Source organism: Hippocampus bargibanti, linkage group LG06 (assembly GCF_051943395.1).
Source record: "Hippocampus bargibanti isolate YZ-2025 linkage group LG06, ASM5194339v1, whole genome shotgun sequence".
In the NCBI taxonomy this organism is placed as follows: domain Eukaryota; kingdom Metazoa; phylum Chordata; class Actinopteri; order Syngnathiformes; family Syngnathidae; genus Hippocampus; species Hippocampus bargibanti.
Window position 1 is genome coordinate 17704375 of NC_142739.1, and position 20002 is coordinate 17724376.

Here is a 20002-nt window from a genome sequence, read left to right on the forward strand (position 1 = left end):
TAAATAATTGATATGGAGTGCATCTGTATCTGTCTAAAAACAAAGCATAATAATTTAAAGTTATATATTTAAAGAAACACGGTCCTAAACAACGGCGTATGTGTGTGTATATGTGTGTGTGTGTGTGTGTGTGTGTGTGCGTGTGTGTGTGTGTGTGTGTGTGTGTGTGTGTGTGTGTGTGTGTGTGTGTGTGTGTGTGTGCGTGTTTACATTCTTTAGCTTATAATATTGTTAGTTGAGAAAAAAATAAAAAATAAAAACGAGACCATGTCAAACCAATATGCAATAAGCTGCTCGTTCTTCTATCGTCTATCAAAAATGCCAATTTAGAGATCTCCTGAAAAGTGCTGATTTTGGATGTACAGGGACTGCGCCCGACGGCAACGATATGAGTTTCCTGCAGGAATTGACCAAGAGCTCACACGGAAACAATTAAATGTTGCCCTTGTGTAAATTTGCTGTACTTTTGTCATCAGTCCTTCATTTAATTCACATTTATGAAGCTAAGAAAATCATGATTATCTTAAGGAGTTCTAGTGGTTATCATTTGGCCAACAAAGTTTTATTCCGTAATGTTTTCTACAAGGTAGTGTGGTTGAGCGTTCAGAGGTGCTGGATTACGGCTCCCGTCTCTCCGGAGGCGTGGGTTCAAATCCCACCACTGCTCTTTCTATGTCCTTTGCAGTCTCCAATTTCTCATTGACCTCAACTAATTTGTTTAGTTAAATACGAGGCTCATTTTTTTGGGACAAAGTATAGCAATTGGAATGTAGGTTTTTCTTTCGTTTGCTTATTGCTAAAAAGCATCATAACTCATCAAAGGTATACCTGAAATTTTATATATTTGCCTTTTATAGAAATCCTACTGGTACACTTATCTGGGGACAAAACTAGGTTTCACAATGACAAGGGTGAAGGAAGACTAATATTCCCTTTCAGAGTTCAGGGAACCGAGAAAGGTTAAAATCCTATGCGCTGGAATTGATGAGACGATATATCTTTATTTCATGTAGTCTGGAGTTTTTGGGAGAAGCACAAATAAAAGATATTGCATGCATTTTTTTAACATGCGATCAAGACTCCACTGCAAAGTCCTGATAGCAAAGGATGGTTTTGGTCCATCAACCTCTGGTTTATGGGTCCAGCACGCTGCTACTGTGCCACCCCACTGCTGACCAGAGTTCTCTTTTATGTTCACACTGGTTGACAAGACTGAGGATGACACCAAAATGCAACTCAATGAAGGTGATTAAAGGTCAATTAATAATACATCTTTGAAAGAAGCAAAATGAGAAAGAAAAACAACTGTGATTTTCATTATCAGTCCGTAACAGATATAGCATGAGACGTTTCATGTACATCACTCCAAAGTGAGCCATTATCAACATTTTTATTTCACCTCAACCAAAAGCTTTGATAAACATGAACAGCTTAAATCTTGCAAAGCCGAAGTGAAGAGTCGCACACATGGGAAAAAGGTAGAAGCATAGACCGACTCCCATATTAGTCATTAGACTGTATTTACTCTAAATACTGACTGTGTATCTATGAAAGTGATTGGAAATATGTGTTCATACATGTTGAACAATACAATAACATAAATTCTGAGACATATCCCCCACTTTTGAGTCCAATAGACTACGAACCAAAGATGTAAAACAAATTTAGCAGTAGAGTATAGGTGGTATATACCACGGTTAGTGCTATACGCTACCTGAAAGACAGTTTGATGCTCAGTGCAAAAAAAATGGCTGTTAAATCTTTATTAGGGCTGCATACCGAGTGATATGACTGAGCACAAGTGGACTGAACATTTGCAAACTACTTACAGGGGGCAATCAGATGTCGCTAGTTGCAATGTTTGCAATGTTTTTGAAGCTTAATATAAAATATCGTACTGTATTGTTTCTTCTTAACCACAAACAACATTATTTTATTGTCAAGGAAGAAACTGATTGCCTGAACGCTGTAGCTACTTTATATAGCATAATACAAAGAGCAGAAATGCAGAAAAAAACAGAAGGTGTGGATTTTTGAGAGGGTATTCGCTGCACCTTTGCATTTTAAATGACAGATACGCTCCCTGATTTGCTTTTCAGCCACACACTCGAGTATGTAATCTCATATATATATATATATATATATATATATATATATCAGTGACGTGCGGTGAGGTTCATAGCTGGTGAGGCACTGACGTCATCAATGACGTCACCGCTCGTCTCTACTTAGTATTTGAACGGTAAATGTGAAAATTCAGCGATTTTGAAAAAAATCCTAAAACGGTGAAGTTAAATGGACAAGACATTTAAAGTACAAATCACTAAATACATCTAACTGTTTAATTTATTTTTTCATTTGATATTTCCATGACAGATTTCCATGATGACAGGTGAGGCACTGCCTCACCTGCCTCCACTGACTGCACGTCACTGATATATATATTCAATATTGTCAATATTGTGTCACTGATGAAAACTACTTTTGGAATCTCACACTGTACTACAATTCAATGGCATCGGGTCGTGTCACTCAGTGTGCAGCGGCCTTCAAAAGGGTGGTTTAACAGTCATGTATGAGTTCTTGTTTTTGGCACATTCAATATTATTATGACAGTCATTCTTCGGCATTTCTTAAGATGAGGTTATCACGGGTCAAGTGTTCTAAACCTCAACACTGAAACGTTACAAGTACGGTTCTCAAAAGTCATTTTGAGGGAAGGTCAGTTGGATTAGCATAATTGGTGCCTGAATCAAAATAGTGAAGTTTCATAAGGGCTAACCAGCCAGTCACGGGGGCTTATTGACATCAGTCCCAGCGCGTGTGTCAAATGAGTGTTAGCAGCCATTGGTGATAATGACAGAGGTGCCTTTGTGTCCGGGTGTCTGTTCTGCCGGCATACGGAGGTGAGGGGTCATATCCGTGGTCGCAGAAGTGCAGTAGCTTCGGAGGCTCTCTTGATCGTAGAGGTGCTCAAGAGCATAGCCTGTTTTGGAGCAGGGCGTTTGCTTCTCCAAGTATGGCCGAAAATGGGGCGGGTACAGAGCTGGGGCCGGGGTGGGAGAATCTGAACATGGGCCCGCTCGAACAAACGGGTAATGTAATTGTAAAGAACGCGGGCCCGTGTCTGTCTGGAGGTCGTCCTTGGACTTTTTCAGGCTTTCGGACCCCGGACTTAGCCTTGACAAGTGGGTGGGGCTTGGCACCGGGCTGATCACATGACTCAAACCGTGACACACCACAGCCTTTATTGGCCGTTGAGTATACTCTGATGTACAGCAAAAACCGGTGCTGTTCAACAATCCATTGGCCTGCCCCAGTGGAGTGTCTGCATGAACCTTTCGAAGCTGAAGTCGACTTTTTTCCTCCTTAATCATATGCTGTGTCGCACGTATAAGTGTTTCCATTTTGCTGCTTTCTTGTGGGCTGAACCTGAACTGGTGAGTTCGCTGGCGATCTCCTGAGTCACTGGTGGAACCTCTATCTGGAGAGCTCACCACACTGTCCTCATCCCAATGATTCCGACCTTTAAGAAACATGATGTTAAAAATAAATATATACATCATGGTTTTCGTACAGTGTAAAGTTCAGTAGATGCAGTATACTACTTCATACAGAGCAGATTTTCCTACAATGAGCTGTTACTATGTTGGTTTCAATCGCACCATTTCAAGATGCATCATTCTTGAATTACATACTCCATCAATTGTCTTTAAATGGTGAGATACACAACACTAATCAGTCTGAGTCTAGTGTTAATTAATTTTCCACTTATGCCATCCATCTCATTTTATTTTATTAGATTTTTTTTGACAAATGGAGAAACAAATTTCTTCCCGCGCAAAGAATTGCTGTCAATGTAACTCAATTGTATATGTTATTTATTTTTACTATGAGCTAATCAGATATCCTCCAGAACCATCGAGTACGTTTCAGCCGCTGAGGTTTCACTGTACTTAAAATGTAAATCAAATCAGTGTCGAAATTACCATTGTGACTGTGAACTGCTGTAATATGTGGAATGCTGCTATCATATCCTTCACGGTTCTCCAGTGAGACTTTGCCTAAGGGCAAAATTGCCCTTGTTGTGCTCCACCATGTGTCCCTGCTGGTAGGAGGGGCTCCAAGGAAATATCGCCCTGCATCGCATCGACCCCGCTCACAACCTTGACCTTGAGAATGCACATGGATGTGTTTGTGACCATCACCGGTATGATGCTGCTCTTCAGACACACTGTAGCACAGCGGAACAGGATCAGTGAAGTGTTTGTAAACGCAGGAGGCGTCTGTGCCTTCATTCGTCTCGAGCATCTGTGGGGAGGTTGTGTCAGTAAGGGGGCTTCCCCTCCAAGGACTATCCTGATCTGAATCTGAACGCTCTGCCTGAAAACTTTGATACTGGGGTGAGAAACAAACAAAAAAAGTGGTCAAAGAGTTACAATATAATTGATTAAAGTTGTGTGATGTTATAAGAAGAATGTCAAACACCCAACAAGACCTCTGTGAGAGGCGCAAGGTTATCAAAGTTAACAAAAACTAACAAAAAAACAACACCTTTTGCCACTTTTTAATACACAGAAATATAGAACACTCACCTGACTATATGGCGAAAGTCTGGCTTTTGTTTTGGGGCGAGACACTCTGCTTTTATTGGCTCTCCCTGAGTCGGTAAGACTGCTTGCTGTATTGCTGCTGAAAGGGAAAGTGGCCTTGGACATGACCTGATCCAGAGAGAGCTGAAATCCTTTACACTCCGTATTCCTGAAGACACAAATGTTAATTAAATGTGTTGTACTTTCTGTGATCTTCTTGGGATATTCTGCATTTGCATGTCAAATATGTACAATTTATAATAATACGTCAGTTTAGAGGTCTCTTGTCTCATGTCTCTTCAGAAAACACATCCAGTATAGTTATTTTTTTACTCGTCCAGCAGAAGCTCATTAACATTTCAACAACATTCTAGGCCTCATCATGAAAGGCCAACACACACCGAGCGCTGCATGTCCGTGTGTGACAGCATTCATACTTGAAAGTGTTCTGAGGCAGCTGGAACATTTTTTTTTCTTCCAACAGAGTGATTGAAGGAAGGCCTTTAACAAACACTACACAGAGGGAAAGCAGAGAAATCAAATACATTAGGAGATTAAAGGCTGTGTCTGGCTAAATCAGAGCCGAGTGTGGATGTCTTAGTACTGTGAAAAAGGAATTGATTTCTTTCTGAAGTGCTCCACAGATGTTGCCATGGCAAATCAGGCTGGGATAACAAGAACACCTCGGCAGAGATTTATTTGAGGCAAACAGTGATCCATTCTTCCTTACGCTCAATGTTTAGTTACACATCCAGATGGGTGTAATTCATAGGATTGGACACCCTTTATTGATTCTGCCCCTAAATTTATTCAAAGTACTTTTAAAATACTGTCATGATCATTTATTCACACCAGTTACATCTCTCCAGTCACCACTACCGAGGTCACAAAGCTTTACTTTACAAAGAGGAAACCACAAAGACGTCCACTCTGCCCCTTTTGCTATTTGCCATATTGATCAAACCACCGGCAATGGCAGTGCGTCAAAGCACGCAAATCAAATATATCCGCTCTCTTGTATTACCAGAAAAAAAACTAAATGCAATGCCTATGCAGACAAGATCCTTCTTTATTTAAAAGAAACAAAATTGCCACTTCAAGTTTTCTTCAATCTAAACACAGTATGGAGTACCACATCACCTCTACAATGAATGTTCCCTCTGAGCTGCGTACATGAGCGATTGTGCATATTTCTCTCACCAGTTTATCATCATGAAATGCTTCAGAATCATGTCTCACTTTAACAACAGGAGGGTCTCCCCCTTCTGACAATGTTTGGCACTTGTGTGACGATTCCCGGCGCCTAAATCCAGCAGACATTGTAACAGCTTCTTCACCCAAGCACTTAACTCTCTAAACAGTAACCCAAAATAGAACTGTATAGTGCTTCCATTTTTCTGATGATGATACTTCATGTTCTACCGGAGACAAAATTCCTTGCTTGCTACATACTTATGATTCTGATTCTAAACAAAACCACAATCCCTCACTGATATCTCCCTTTTCCAAGGTGGGCCTGGTGTGATGTTACCATCAGGTACTAGTACACCGGGAAGATGTGCGTAACCACTGTTGTCCCATCCAATTGGCTTTGATGAATTACTGCAGATGCATTTTGACCTCAAGGGAGAGAGTGGTGCATATGTTCCAGCATCTTAGGGACTCTGCTACCTCATGTCATTCAGGTTGTGTGCAGTTTGTACAGGTTTAAACAAATAAAACCACCATTAAAAACGGCATGTATGGTTACTTGGGTTATCTTTATTTGATATTAATGTTTGTTCAATGATCTTACACATTAAAGGGAATCTGTTTACTTGAACTTCCATTACTTGACTCACCCGATCCAAAGACCACATATATACCTACCGACAGTGAAAATGACCTCTTTTTGCTCTCGAACTGCTCTCTAACTGTTCATCTGAAATGAATTTCAATTTGAAGAGATGAAATAAGAAAGAAGGCATAAGTGTGTGAGCAGTCCGGGAGCAATGTGAGCATTGTTAGAAAAAGGACAAGGTTTTTCACCACTTCAGTCACCACTTCTTAAATTCTCCACAAGCAAGTTACTCAACACAATGCATTTGCTCATTCAATTTTACAGGTTTTAATATTTTTAACGCAACATTTCCACTTCTTCTGGTCGTTAATTTGTTTTGGCCTGTTATTTTAGATTTTCTTTCAGGGACTTTTTTTATTGTAGTGAATCTTCGACAACCTGGAGCCTTTTTTGCCAGAAGCAACCAGTTAGACAGAAACCTGTTGAAGACCAACTCTAATTCCCAAGCTTGTAGTACCGACTTTACTCATGGTCCAAGTGAGGAGATGAAGCGAGAGGAAAAAAAAAAACAAAATATCACTTGTTGGTTCTAATTATTGATAACGTTCAGATAGTTCCTAAAATATTTAATTTGGACATTGAGGGCTTTCGTTCATGGCTCAGATTGAATGCTATTACAACATTGAAAAAAAAGGAAACGTAATTATGCATAAGGGGAAATTATTTCTGTTGCACATATAAATAAACTATAGACTCCCCCTTCCAAACCTTTGTGATGATAAGCTTTCACTGATGAACTGTCGTGACTAAAGCCTTGCTTTGGCTGGTCTGCAGATTACTGTACGTATAGCTCACCAGACTTTGAACACACAGTAAGAGTTCACAGTCAGGTGAAGTGCCTTTATCACTTCTTACCAGTGGTTAAAATGTACACAAAGGCTACTGAACAAAAACACTTGCCCCTGATAACATTCCGAACAAAAGACCAATACTCACCTACCAGAGATTATTTCATATCTTCTTTTAAACATTGCAGTCGCATAGAGACATACTGCCGTAAAATAAGAAGCAATGAGCCTCAACCTAAAGATGACAAACAACACGTTTCTGGATTCTGAATTCTGGAGATCAGAAAAGTGTGTCTCAAAGCATTAGGACTCGTATCAAAAGAGGTGAGAAACAACAGTGTCTTCTTCTTTTCCTTCCGGCTTTTCCCTTCAGGGGTCGACATAGCAAATCAATGTCTTCCATCGAACCCGGTTTTGTGCATCCTCTTCTCTCACACCAGCTACCTTCATGTCCTCTTTGACAACATCCATAACCCTCTTTGGTCTTCCTCTCGGTCTCCTGCCTGGCAGTTCAAGGCTCAGCATCCCTCCTACGATATAGTCACTTTCTCTCCTCTGGACATGTCCAAACCATCTAAGTCTGGCCTCTCTGACTGTCTCTCGAAAGTCTCTAATATGAGTTGTCCCTACGATGTACTCAGTCCTAATCCTATCCAACTTGGTCACTCCAAAAGAAAACCTCAACATCTTCAGCTCTGCTCATTCCAACTCTGCTTCCTGTCTTTACTTCAGTGGCACTGTCTCCAGTCCAAACATCAGGGCTGGTCTCACCACTGTTTTATACACTTTTGCTTTCATCCTGGCTGAAACCCTTCTATCACACATCACACCTGACATTTTTCTCCAGCCGTTCCAGCCTGCCTGGACACGCTTCTTCACCTCTTTTCCACTGCTCTATTGCTCTGGACAGTTGACCCCAAGTACTTAAAATCCTCCACCTTCTTTATCTCTTCTCCCTGTAGCATCAATCTTGCACTTGGATCTCTCATTCACACACATACATTCCGTCTTGCTGCGACTGATCTTCATTCCTCCCCTTTCCAGGGCATACCTCCACATCTCTAGTTTCTCCCCTACCCATTCCCTGTTCTCACTACAGATCACACTGTCATCTGCAACCATCATGGTCCAAGGAGATTCTTGTCTAACATCGTCTGTCAGCCTGTCCATCACCATCGCGAATAAGAAGGGGCTCAGAACTGACCCGTGGTGGAGTCCCACCTCCACCTTGAATTCCTCCGTCACACCGACAGCACACCTCATAACTGTCTTACAGTCATGATACATGTGTTGTAGAGTGCATTTTAATGCCAATCTAATAGGACTTGGCTGCTAACTTTCACATTCAATCAAGCCAATTTGAAACATGCAGACTAAAGTGCCCTGACTCTGTTCACACTTTGCAGATCTGTGCTGGTGGGCCAAAAGCATTGCCGCCATGGTTGTGTAGTGAGTTGTGCGAGAAGTCCCCACAACCCCCACCTCTCTACGACAAATGCTAAATTAGGGAGGTACTCTTCCTGCACGTTTTTCAAAGAGATTAGAATCAAGATTGTTCTTACATATTTAACGTCTTGATCTTATTACATAATGTATGTATTGTAACGTGTCATTTTAAAATATGAGATTATACATTCTAGTGTGGACTTGATACAGAGATGTGTGTATCTGTCTAGAAAGTCTCCCTCCAAACACACCGGGCCAACAATTTGCTTCACTCATAAGGGAGAATAGACAAGATTTGAGGCAGGACAATTTGTGGCTGTTTCACAATGGCAATGCATCTGCTCACAATGTGTTGACTATCTGACAGTTCCTGGCCAAGAAGAAAATTGTGGTGCCATACCAGAGAAAGATGGGGAAGTGCACTGGATGCTGGGGTGGAGGCCAGTGGGGGGAATTTCGAGGAGAAGGTTGTTTTAAAGTGCTCTACAAAAACAGTTGAGGTGAGAAAATGTATTGTTTGGATTTGAAATGCATCTTTCAGAAAACATCATTTCGCGTCACCTCTTTTCCATTATTCACATTATTCTGCGGTGGCACTACAAACAATAATTTCATTTTGTGGAATGATTGATTTAATTGGTCTATGAGCTGAACTCTCCGGAGATTCTCAGAGAATGAGCAAGAAAAGCATGAGGCTAATTTCCATATCGTAGGACTTTAGGGTGATTTACATATTTCATTTCCATGGTATTTGTGTAGTTTTTGTGGAGGTGGTTAGGGAGTCGGGGGGTTGCTAGCAGTCTGGATAATAGCTGGTACTTACGTGAGAACGTAATTGACGCTGACGATGCAGTGAGGTCTGGAGGAGCGACTGTTGTGTACGATGGTTGCATAACTCTGAACCCACACCCAGCCACCATGTTTGGCCAAGAAACGGTAGTAGCGAGTGGTCACTTGCCCTTTCACAAGCACTACAAAAAAAGTACATGCGGTGGGATGTGAGTGATGGGGTGGTTAAAAAAATCATCTATGAAATGAAATTATCAGGATTCTTCCTACATTAAAACCAATGTAATAATCATGTGCTGGTTTTTTTTTACTATCTTTGTGACTGCTTTACTTTCTGTATATTATTATTATTCTTCTTATTATTATTATTATTATTATACATTCAATTTATAAGCGCCTTTCAAAACTCTCAAGGACACTTTACAGTCACAGGATATGATAGTTATCCATGTTAAGCGCTTTGTTACAGCTTCAGCTGTTGTTAAATCGCTATATAAATCAACATGTATTGTATTGTATCAATCAAAAATGTATTTGCTTGTCCTTTAAACGCAGCTCTGTGGTTTTCTATATATTGTAGATTTTTTTCTGGCTATATTCAGTAGCATACTTTTGAGTATCTGCTGCAATAATGTATTTAATTGAGGTTCTCAAAAAAGAAGCTCTCGCGGAAAATGTATATAGCTTCAAATTAGTCTTATGAGTTTACTGTGACAAAAAGTTCACAAACAGTACAACGTTTGATTAAATTAAAGTGTTTGTGTGTTTGTACGTGTGTGTGTGTGTGTGTGCGTGCACAAAGAATTGTTAAGAAATGAAATTGAATCTAAAAACTACCATCTGAATTCTGCAAATTGACAGCATGTTCTTCAATCAAAGTTACTGAAAAGGGTGACTTAAGTTATTCTTAATATTGTTATTTTTTCATTTGTTATGTAGGTGCTTCCTCTGAGCAAAGTATGATAATATTGCAGGTGTGTGGCATGATCAACCACTCACACAAATGATGTGCACAGCGAAGATGGAAGGAGTCACAGCTGTGGACATGATGATATAGGGTCTTCTCTATTAGATCTTGTGGCTCATAGCCTGTAAGCTCTGCAACCCTAAACAACCCCCCAACACACACACACACACACACACGCACACACGCACACACGCACACGCACACACACACACACACACACACACACACACACACACACACACACACACACACACACACACAAACGTTTTGAGCTGTCATTGAGTGTTCTCTTGTTGACATGCAATCCAGAGCGCTGGGTTAGAAACACATCAACCGATAAACCATAACGTAGAAATGAATAATTGATGTCACACCTTGACATTGCATCGGTGGTGTGAAATTGCAAGTAAGTCAATAAATATATAAATACCGCGAGTCGAGGAAGATGAGCTTCATGTCCAGGCTGGCTCTGAACATGAACATATTGCTATGCAGTTTGATCTCTGTCACTGCACTGGGTGGCAATGAGTGACCGACGGCCACCAGCCCAACGTTCTGATAGCAGCCGTCAAATGGGGACATGTCCAAGCTGTACTGGCGGATTTTCAAGTAGCCACTGCAGTGAATCACCTGGGCAATGAGTGGATATCCTTTCAATGTTGCAAGAAGAAACCGATGAGGTCATCACATGAAAAACAACCGTTTCTTTTCTGACCTTGTAACCGCCACACGTAAGGCCAGCATTCCTTTTTGCAAGGACACATTTCATTCTTAAAAAGAATGAGCGCTCCATTTCATATTCTACACAGAAGGGAAAAAAGTCGTAAAGTCAAAGTCTCAAAAATAAAAACAGTAACTATAATATAAACACAGAAAAAGAACAATACCACACTGGTGTGAATGATTGTTTCGCATATAGAGAATCATCATGATGTTCTTTTCATTCTCAGCTGTCACAAACGGACAACATTTAGGCTCAGTTTTTACCTTGGACAAAGTGTGAATGGTAAGGCTGGTGTGCCGTGAGGACAGCTGTCATTTCATCATGGTCGGCCGGATGAATGTATTCAAAGATGCTGTTTCCTGTCAACTCTACCTGAAATGCACAACCATGTCAGGACTGTGACACCCCAGATGACACATAGCAAAGGAGTTAACATTACCTTTGTTAAACCAACCTGAGACAGACCCAAATGCACCGAGGCCGTTTCCGATATGTACATTATTTTCCCATCTGGAGCAACCACAAAAATAAAGCCATCCAATGTCTGAAAGAAACAACAGAGATGTTAGCATAACGAATAACCAGAAGTCAAGGGTCTGGCTGGGATGATTGATGACAACGTTGTTCAATGCATTCCAATGTAAAGTGCACCAATGTGTGTTTGCTGTATGTTGTAACTGTTTCTTGGAGCCATATTATTGAACCTGGAAGACATGGTTGGAGTTTTTCCCCTTTTGGTCCAAAAACATGCTGATTGAACACTCTAAATAGACCTGCAGTGAGAGTTTGCACGCGGATGGTTGTTTGTCTCGGTGTTCCTTGCCATTGACTGGCAACTGGTTCAGGATGTCCCCCACCTACTGCCTGAAGACGGCTAAGATAGATCCAGCATCCACCTGCGACCCTTTTGAGGCTAATGCGGTTCAGAAAATTAATGGATGGATGGATGGATGGATGGATGGATGGATGGATGGATGGATGGATGGATGGATGGATGGATGGATGGATGGATGGATGGATGGATGGATGGATGGAAGGTCGGTGCTGTTGGACAGTCTGCAGTTGGATGGATGCATGGCTTGAGGAGCCCGCGATAAGAAGAAAGCAGCGTCAGCGCAGAGCGCCGATGCGTGTGTGGAACTGTCGCGGCTTGGAATTGACGCGGATTTATGTGGGACAGGAGATGTGACACAATGTCTTTTTGTCAATGGATGCTACAGCTTTGTGTTTGCTTTCAACATTTAGCTTGTAGTAGACGTACAAATTCCACCATGACGTCCCTGATCCATTGCTGACATGGATGCTTTGATCCTCTCCTCTTTCATCTAGAACTGCTTCATGTCATCACAAAGTGGGTACAGCAAGTCCTGAAGAATGAATGACTGTGTCTTTGTGTTGTCATATTTGTTTTTTTTTTTTAATATTTTTTCCCCAAGATGGAAGCGCGTGAACACGCAGCGGCTCCCCTCTCCCGGCAAATTGGCATTTTCATGTTTATTATGTTTGTTAAAGTCATAAATGCCTTGCATACTGGGTCCGAGAGGACAGTAATTTCATCTGTGCTGTATGTGATGCATATTAGCATATTTGACAATAAAGCTGACTTTGACTTTGGATGGATGGATGGATGGATGGATGGATGGATGGATGGATGGATATGCCGGATTTTTGCCAGCCAAACGGGGTGTGATGTGGTGTTTGCTGCACCAGGTGCATCATTGTGGAATGGAACATAGTGTTTTCCCAGTGAATCCTCCAGCATCACTCATTTGCATCAACGTAAGAGCAAGTACAGAACACAGGTCCCAGTACACGTTTAAAGATTGCAGAAAAAAGACATGAGACTTGCTGGAGTTTATGCATGACATTGACAATTGCCATCTCCCTTTTTAAATGACGTACTAGCCCGATTGTGCGTTCAGATGTGTGAAAATAATGGATCTCCTGCTTTTATGCCTGGCGCAAGATGATTTCTCTCACCAAATTATATCTGATACCTCGGAGCAAGCTTGTTTCATCCCCCAGACAGCCAGGGATGCGTTTTTCAGAAAGTGTGGTCCAACCAGATGGTCAAAAACGACTGCCTTTGAAAATCATGATTTTATTCCCTTTGTAATTAATGACCAGATTTTGCTGCTTACAATATTGCAGACACAAAGCTAAAATAAACAACATGATGAGGACGTGTCCTCTCTTTTGTGTGCGTATGTAATTTGAGTCTTAAAAAATAGCAATTGAAACCACATCTTGGTGAGATGAGAACACAACCAAGTCATTCGTTGTTTATCTACATAAATGTATCGGCTCTCATATTTACATTAAACTGTTCGAATGACAAGGCAACGTAATTTTATTGTTTCATCGAGTGCTGCTGACCATAATATGGCAATATTTTCGTAGTTCGTGTATTCTTAGCATGTGAGACGCCAGGAATCGACTGAAGGCATTACGCATTTTGCGAATCGAGTGCGGATCATTTGTCGGCGTCTACTGAGCCTCTACATAACAGCCTCTACTTAACAATGCTGCGTATAAATGATAGCAATTGTTCCTCATTGATCTTACTTTTCAACATAAAATGGTTGTTTGTTCCCGTTTGAACAAACTGGGTAGACCACGACATTCATCAATCTCTTGCGAACGAAGGAGGCAGTGAATTATATTTATTTATTTAGCACACACTGAAGCGAGGTTTGATTTAAAGCGTTTGTTTTTGTGTCCAGATTTTGAACAAGTTTACCCTTTCTGAGAACGGCTACGTACGTACGCACGTAAACCGTAAAAATATATTCCGTCAAGTATTAATACCATTGAATGGCACACTTTCGCGTTTCAAACAGCCAATATGGCTTAGCCACTGGTGAGCTTGCTCCTTTGTGTTGTTGCTAATGTGAGAAATGATAAGCGCATGACCATGAATGCGCTCAGCTCATTTAAATCCTGAGGGAGAGCACTGGGTGGCAAATGGTGCTAGATTTGACGCCATCCACGGCTTGAAAAATAAATAAATAATGACAATAATGACAACAATGACGACAATGATTACGACACGATGACGACGATGACGAGGACGATGACGAGGAAGATGACGAGGACGATGACGAGGACGAGGCGGAGGACGAGGAGGAGGACGAGGAGGAGGACGAGGAGGAGGAGGAGGACGAGGAGGAGGACGAGGAGGACGAGGAGGAGGAAAAGAAAAAGAAAAAGAAAAAAAAGAGAAAAGAAGAATAATAATATTAATAGTGATAATGACGGTAATGACCTGTAGGAGGTGGGAGCCTAATTCCTGGCCGACCCCATCCAGAGTGCTCCGGCTCACATGGCCCCATGACTCACCAAGTCCTGTTAAGCAAATCACACACATATTTTTAAAAAGATGATATATTAAAAATAATCGTTAAAACATCAACAATTTTAGGAGATGAATTAGGCAACACTCGTCATCATACGTACAGTGATTTAATATCATTTAAACGCTGTCGACTCAGCACCGCATCCTATAATGTCATTATTCCAATCCTGACATCTTAATAAACCTCATCTTTTAACCCCTACATATTCGGATAAAACCCATTTCTGTCTTGTGAAACAATTAGCATAAACTATTCAAAACGAAGCTTCAGTTAAGCTGTATGGGGTTCAATACCCAAAGCATGATAAAACAAACACGAGTTCGCGCAGCAGACTGCGGAATTGAAATGCAAATGTGCAGCAGAATAAACAGGTGGCATGTGGGCAACACTGCGCTCCATAAAATGGACTTCTCTGTTTGGACTCGCAACACAATTGCATCGCCTCCAACACACTTCACTCAAGAAACCATCATCGAATAAATACGTACATAAATTGGATTAAGATTTCTGACAAGAAACAAATGGTGTATTTAAAATTGTTCATGCACCGCCCAGGAAGTAGTTTGGGAGAGAATAAGGTTATTTAATTACACGACTTTATTTTGAAAGTTGTCAACTCGTAAATTGTTTTTTTCACTTTGAACATCACTACCTATTTACACATGTTGATGTCACCTGCATAAAGATATATATATATATATATATATATATATATATATATATATATATATATATATATATATATATATATATATATATAGGGCAGCCCGGTAGTCGAGTGGTTAGCACACCGGCTTCACAGTGCAGCGGTCGCCGGTCGCGTCCCGGTCCGGCCTCCCTGTGTGGAGTTTGCATGTTCTCCCCGGACCCGCGTGGGTTTTCTCGGGTCCGTTTTGAACGTTTTAATATATGTAGCGTTATGCTTTTCGTGAGCATTCCCTTGTCTGTTTCTAGGCTATCGGGATTTGTTAATTAGTCATTGCAATATTTATTTTGCTTTCTGACATGCCCTAATTGTGTACACCATAGGCCTGCCAAAAAGTGTTTGTTACCATTTTAAAAAATGGTGCTGATGTTTGCTGAAGCTCAAGTGCACCGTTTCACTGCTGTTAGTGTTTCCCGTCCAGGTTCTTCGTGAGTGCATCTTACACTAAATGGCAACGACGAGCCTTGTGTGAGGCTCAAGGAGCCATATGTTGAAGGATCAGATAGGGGCATGTTGCTAATATGCGAGGCGCTGCAGCAGTCACGCGTGCAACAAGGATCCTCATGACAGAGGCACCAAGAAACCACATCGCCCAGTCTCTGAAATGAGTTTTGGTTAAAGGAATTCATGGACTCTATTTCATCTTGAATCGAACATGGTGGTCAGTAAAGTGATGACGCACACTTCAAAGGTTCTGGGTTTGAATACTGGTCCACTTCGCAATCACCTCGGACTGGTTTGTGTAACACAATAAGTAAATTAAGAGATGTTTCTTCACTAAATTATAGATTTTAAAATATAAACTAATAATAATTTTCGTAATATATATATATGATTCACCCTGATTCATAATTAATATAGTTTAGTGGTCATGCTATATATATATATATATATATATATATATATATATATATATATATATATATATATATATATATATATATATATACACACACACACACACACACACACATATATATATATAGCATGACCACTAAACTATATTAATTATGAATCAGGGTGAAGAGGGTATAAGCCGTTTTTTTAATCGGATTTGGTACCATTACATCCCAGTATTTGCAAATACCTGTATACAAGTATTACAATGTACAATTAAGGCAGTCAATTCATACCGAATTGGATTCATTTAATTGCTGGACTGCATAGTTCTCCAAACACATTGCTCGGGGACATAACACAAGAGTCTCACTCACCTTCAGGAAAAACGATTCTCATTTTGAGGTAGCTGGTGGTCAAGCGGATAATTGAGGCTTTATCCAACTGGGACGTGATGGCCGAGGGCAGCGGCAACAGTTTGGCCAGTTCATAAAATTCGCTATTCTCCTTTTCCCGTCGTGTCCGGGCGGCGTTTTTCGATTTCTCCTTCATGGTTTCCCCTTTTCGATTTTCACGCCAAAAAGTATTGTTGCATTCCCTTGCAGCTGCGACGCGCGTGGACTGGAGAGAAGGTCGGCCTCAGATCCGCAGCAGCAGCCAGGAATTCATCACAATTCCCACCGGGTCTTGCGGGGCAAGATTCTAGAGTGGAAGAAGAAAAGTGTGTTCAACCCATTGGATTGCGTCGGATCCGAAAAAGAAGTTTGAAGAAGACCTCGTGTCAATGCCGTTGCAATTATTGAAGTTAAAGTCATTCTCTCATCTTATGTTCTTACCTCGGCCAAATCACGATTAAATTCTTGCTACGCCACAGTCTGCTGCAGTTGAAACTGGTCAAAATGTCCAAAATTCTGAGCATCGCCCGTTCCGCATGCCGAGTGAATTAATGTGCCAAAGTGGATGCGGCCAAAGATTCTCTGCAGCTCAGCTCCTATTGGACAACAGCGCACATAGCTCCAGTTCACATTGGCGAAGCTTTATAATAACGTGTTGCGCGATGGACGATGATTCGTTGTCAAACCAGCGTCGTTCACCTCTGGCCTCAGCACCTGCTGCCAAGCACGAGTTCCACCATGGCAAAAGAAGCAATGCAAAACGTGTTTAATGGGGCGTTAAAAAATAAACCGCACAAATACATAAGGGATAAACAATAATCTATGCTGGAATGCGGTATCCAACAACAACGAATGTTTCTTCGTACAGTATTTGGTGGGCAAATATTGCCCAAACACGCGTACGCGTCTAACTTGACTGACACATACGCGTGCGTGGGCTATAATCGAATAATTCTAGAAATTGCGCCAGTGAAATAATTAGGTCGCTTAATTAAATTAATAAAAAATACAAAAAAATTGCAACAAGGCCACACTAAAATAAGAGAATACCCCAACACAAAATAAATCTACAGGAAAATAAACAAATAAACGTTGGGGTAGAACATCTAAAAATTAAACAGCATCGCACGCCGCATATATGAAAAAACACAATTTACATGCATAATATAACCTTTCGGTAGTACTTGTCAAAACAATGTATATATAGTCGAAAATAGTAACACGAAACCCAAATGCCATATAAACATTGCGCATACGCTATCACATCCATTCAAGTTTCCAAATGAATGCTGTTTAAAAGGTTAACTCGAACTATTTACGTTTAATGCAAAAACACACACTAAAAAAACCTTCCTGAAATTACAAAACAAAATGCCTTCATTGAATTTCTTTGATTATCAGTTGAAATGGAGCAAGACTATAGGTTAAATTAAAGCTCTGTACGTATTTTGGAAACATTGTGCTTTTACATTGGATTAACAACAAATTAATCCAACGTGACGTGCGCCAGATAACGTGGGAGCAACATACCTCTTTTTGCTAGTGTGTGCGTGTGAGTGTGCGTGTGTGTATGCGCGTGCGCTCGTCCAAACCGGTAATAATTATTTTTAAGGTGAGCAAATCACCAAGAATACTTAAAAATCACGACGTGTTGATGCTGGCCTTAACCTTCACATCAAATCCATATTTACTAATAATTATTTGTATCTTACTAAAAAGTAGAGCGAAAACGAGAATATGACGACAGTTTAACCAAAATAAGCAGCTATAGTATTATTTTTCGTTACTACGTATATATTACGGTAAATATACAATACAGTACAATACACTACATATTGATTTATATAGCGCTTAAATATGGACAACATTCATTTGGGTCTGTGTGAATCAGTGTAATTGTCGACCAAAGACATGGCAAAAGGCCATGTGTGTGTAGTGGTATTTGTAGACATAAAAAAATTGAAAAAAATCCTTTAAAAATGAGGGATTCGGCACCTCGAATTAAGTCAAAAACCTTTTGAAAACAAATCTAGAAAATGCAATCCATAGATGACGAACCATGGTTATGTGGAGGTTTATAATATTAAACTAATATATACACACACACGCCCACACTCATAAATGTACACCTGCCACAAATGTTCTTTTGGAATCATTGTTTCTCTTTTCAGAATATTTGAATAAAACCAAACAAAAATGTCTAACCAAAGGAGCCTGCAGTCATTATCATGGCGCAGATATACTCATATATTCAAACATTGATAGTTGCAAAGTAAATAATGAAAAATATATACCTAAGCACATTATTGTCTTCAAAAGTCAAACTGCATTCCAAGATTAAACATATTCTTTTCTTACAGTCCAGAGAGGGGTACGTATTTGTAGACAAAAATCTGACGTAGACGGAAGTAGACGCCGAAACATGTCAGGTATTTGAACACCGACAATACACTGTCTGTAAGATAAGAATCTGTTTTAAATTGGATATCAAGTAGACAGGATGAACTTAATACAACTATGTATTCCAAGATGTTTCCAGTTAGAGTCGCAGGGGTGTCAACTCCGGTCCACGAAGGCTGGATTCTACATGTTTTCCAAGTCTCCCAGGTGTGTTGCAACAGGGAGACTTGGAAAACATGTAGGATTTCACCCTCGAGGACCGGAGTTTGAAACCCCTGAGTTAGACCATGGTTTTTATAATGAGGATTGATTTGCAGAAAACAAAATGGGAAGTGTTTTCTGGGGCCCCCGAGCATGTTGAGGACCACAGGTAACAATCTTAGTCAGTATCTTTTCTGTTGTAATGTAACCTTGCTATTGAGCAGAGTTTTCTACCAGATTTTTCGTTTCGGGCAATTTGTCATCAATGGAGCCTTCACACCTCCTTATGTAGGGTTGGATGTGGGAGAACAGCAGCAACCAAAAGTTCAACAATGACTTGATACTTACCAACCTGAGTTTTGCGAAGAAAGTTATGGAAACTAAAGAAATACACAGGTGAAAATACAATTGTTTTAATCTTAATCTTTTCAAATAATGGTGAAAAAAAGAGGGCCTGTAGGACTGAACCAAATTACCATATTAAACATTGTGACAAAATCATAATCATTGTGAATTAATAATGTTATTATGATTAGTTTCATTGTACCTGTATATCCACAGAGAGGGCACCCCACCCTCACAGAGACTACAACAATGTTACAACGTCATTGCCTTCCTTTAATCATCCAAGGTGTTTGGTGGTGTATTGCAGATTTTATCATATTTGGTCAGGAGAAAAAAACAAAATAAAAAAAATAAATCCCAAAAATGTTCATGATAGAATGACTGTTTAAGAGAATGTCCTGTGCCATACTGATGGTCACTGTTCATTTATAAGTGTAATTTATTGAAGAGGCAACAGCTGCAGGGGATCCTGTAATCTAGTCTGTGACCTCTGTGTTGACCTGGGCAGTGATGCTGGCTGGTGTCACATTGAGGGCAATGTCATATTGCTGGTCCAGACCCAAGTAGCTGTCACTCATCAAGTACAGTGTGTAAATGCATCTGAAAACATAATGCA

The 20002-nt window shown here is 40.4% G+C and overlaps 2 protein-coding genes across 3 annotated transcripts in view; both read right to left on the reverse strand.

Moving 5' to 3' along the window:
* Positions 1 to 1097: 1097 nt before the first annotated feature.
* On the reverse strand, positions 1098 to 19859 carry sim1a (SIM bHLH transcription factor 1a). 2 transcript variants are annotated; one of them, XM_088999208.1, is made up of 12 exons: positions 16882 to 19859; positions 16423 to 16747; positions 14412 to 14491; positions 11601 to 11690; positions 11410 to 11518; positions 11138 to 11223; positions 10853 to 11052; positions 10455 to 10561; positions 9490 to 9637; positions 4596 to 4761; positions 3990 to 4398; positions 1098 to 3526 (listed from the first exon to the last, which is right to left on the reverse strand). In XM_088999208.1, exons 2-12 carry the CDS (start codon positions 16595 to 16597, stop codon positions 2838 to 2840), a joined length of 2259 nt encoding a protein of 752 aa, XP_088855334.1. In that variant the 5' UTR covers positions 16598 to 16747; positions 16882 to 19859; the 3' UTR covers positions 1098 to 2837. The 2 variants fall into 2 exon arrangements, with proteins under 2 accessions (XP_088855334.1, XP_088855333.1); XM_088999207.1 differs by having other exon boundaries at positions 11586 to 11690.
* ascc3 (activating signal cointegrator 1 complex subunit 3) overlaps positions 19809 to 20002 on the reverse strand; it is a 116266-nt gene continuing 116072 nt past the window's right edge. Inside the window, 1 exon segment of the mRNA XM_088998470.1 lies at positions 19809 to 19986. Within this exon segment, the coding sequence (XP_088854596.1) occupies positions 19809 to 19986 (178 nt within the window).

What these genes read in the sequence shown, in the direction of transcription:
- sim1a (XM_088999207.1), bottom strand. Translation starts at nt 16,597, where the DNA reads ATGAAGGAGAAATCGAAAAACGCCGCCCGGACACGACGGGAAAAGGAG. An exon ending in CTCAGGTTGGTTTAACAAAG is followed by an intron (nt 11,519 to 11,585) that starts GTAATGTTAACT and finishes TGTGCATTTCAG; the next exon opens with GTAGAGTTGACAGGAAACAG. An exon ending in AGCAGTTCACAGTCACAATG is followed by an intron (nt 3,527 to 3,989) that starts GTAATTTCGACA and finishes TGTTTCTTAAAG; the next exon opens with GTCGGAATCATTGGGATGAG.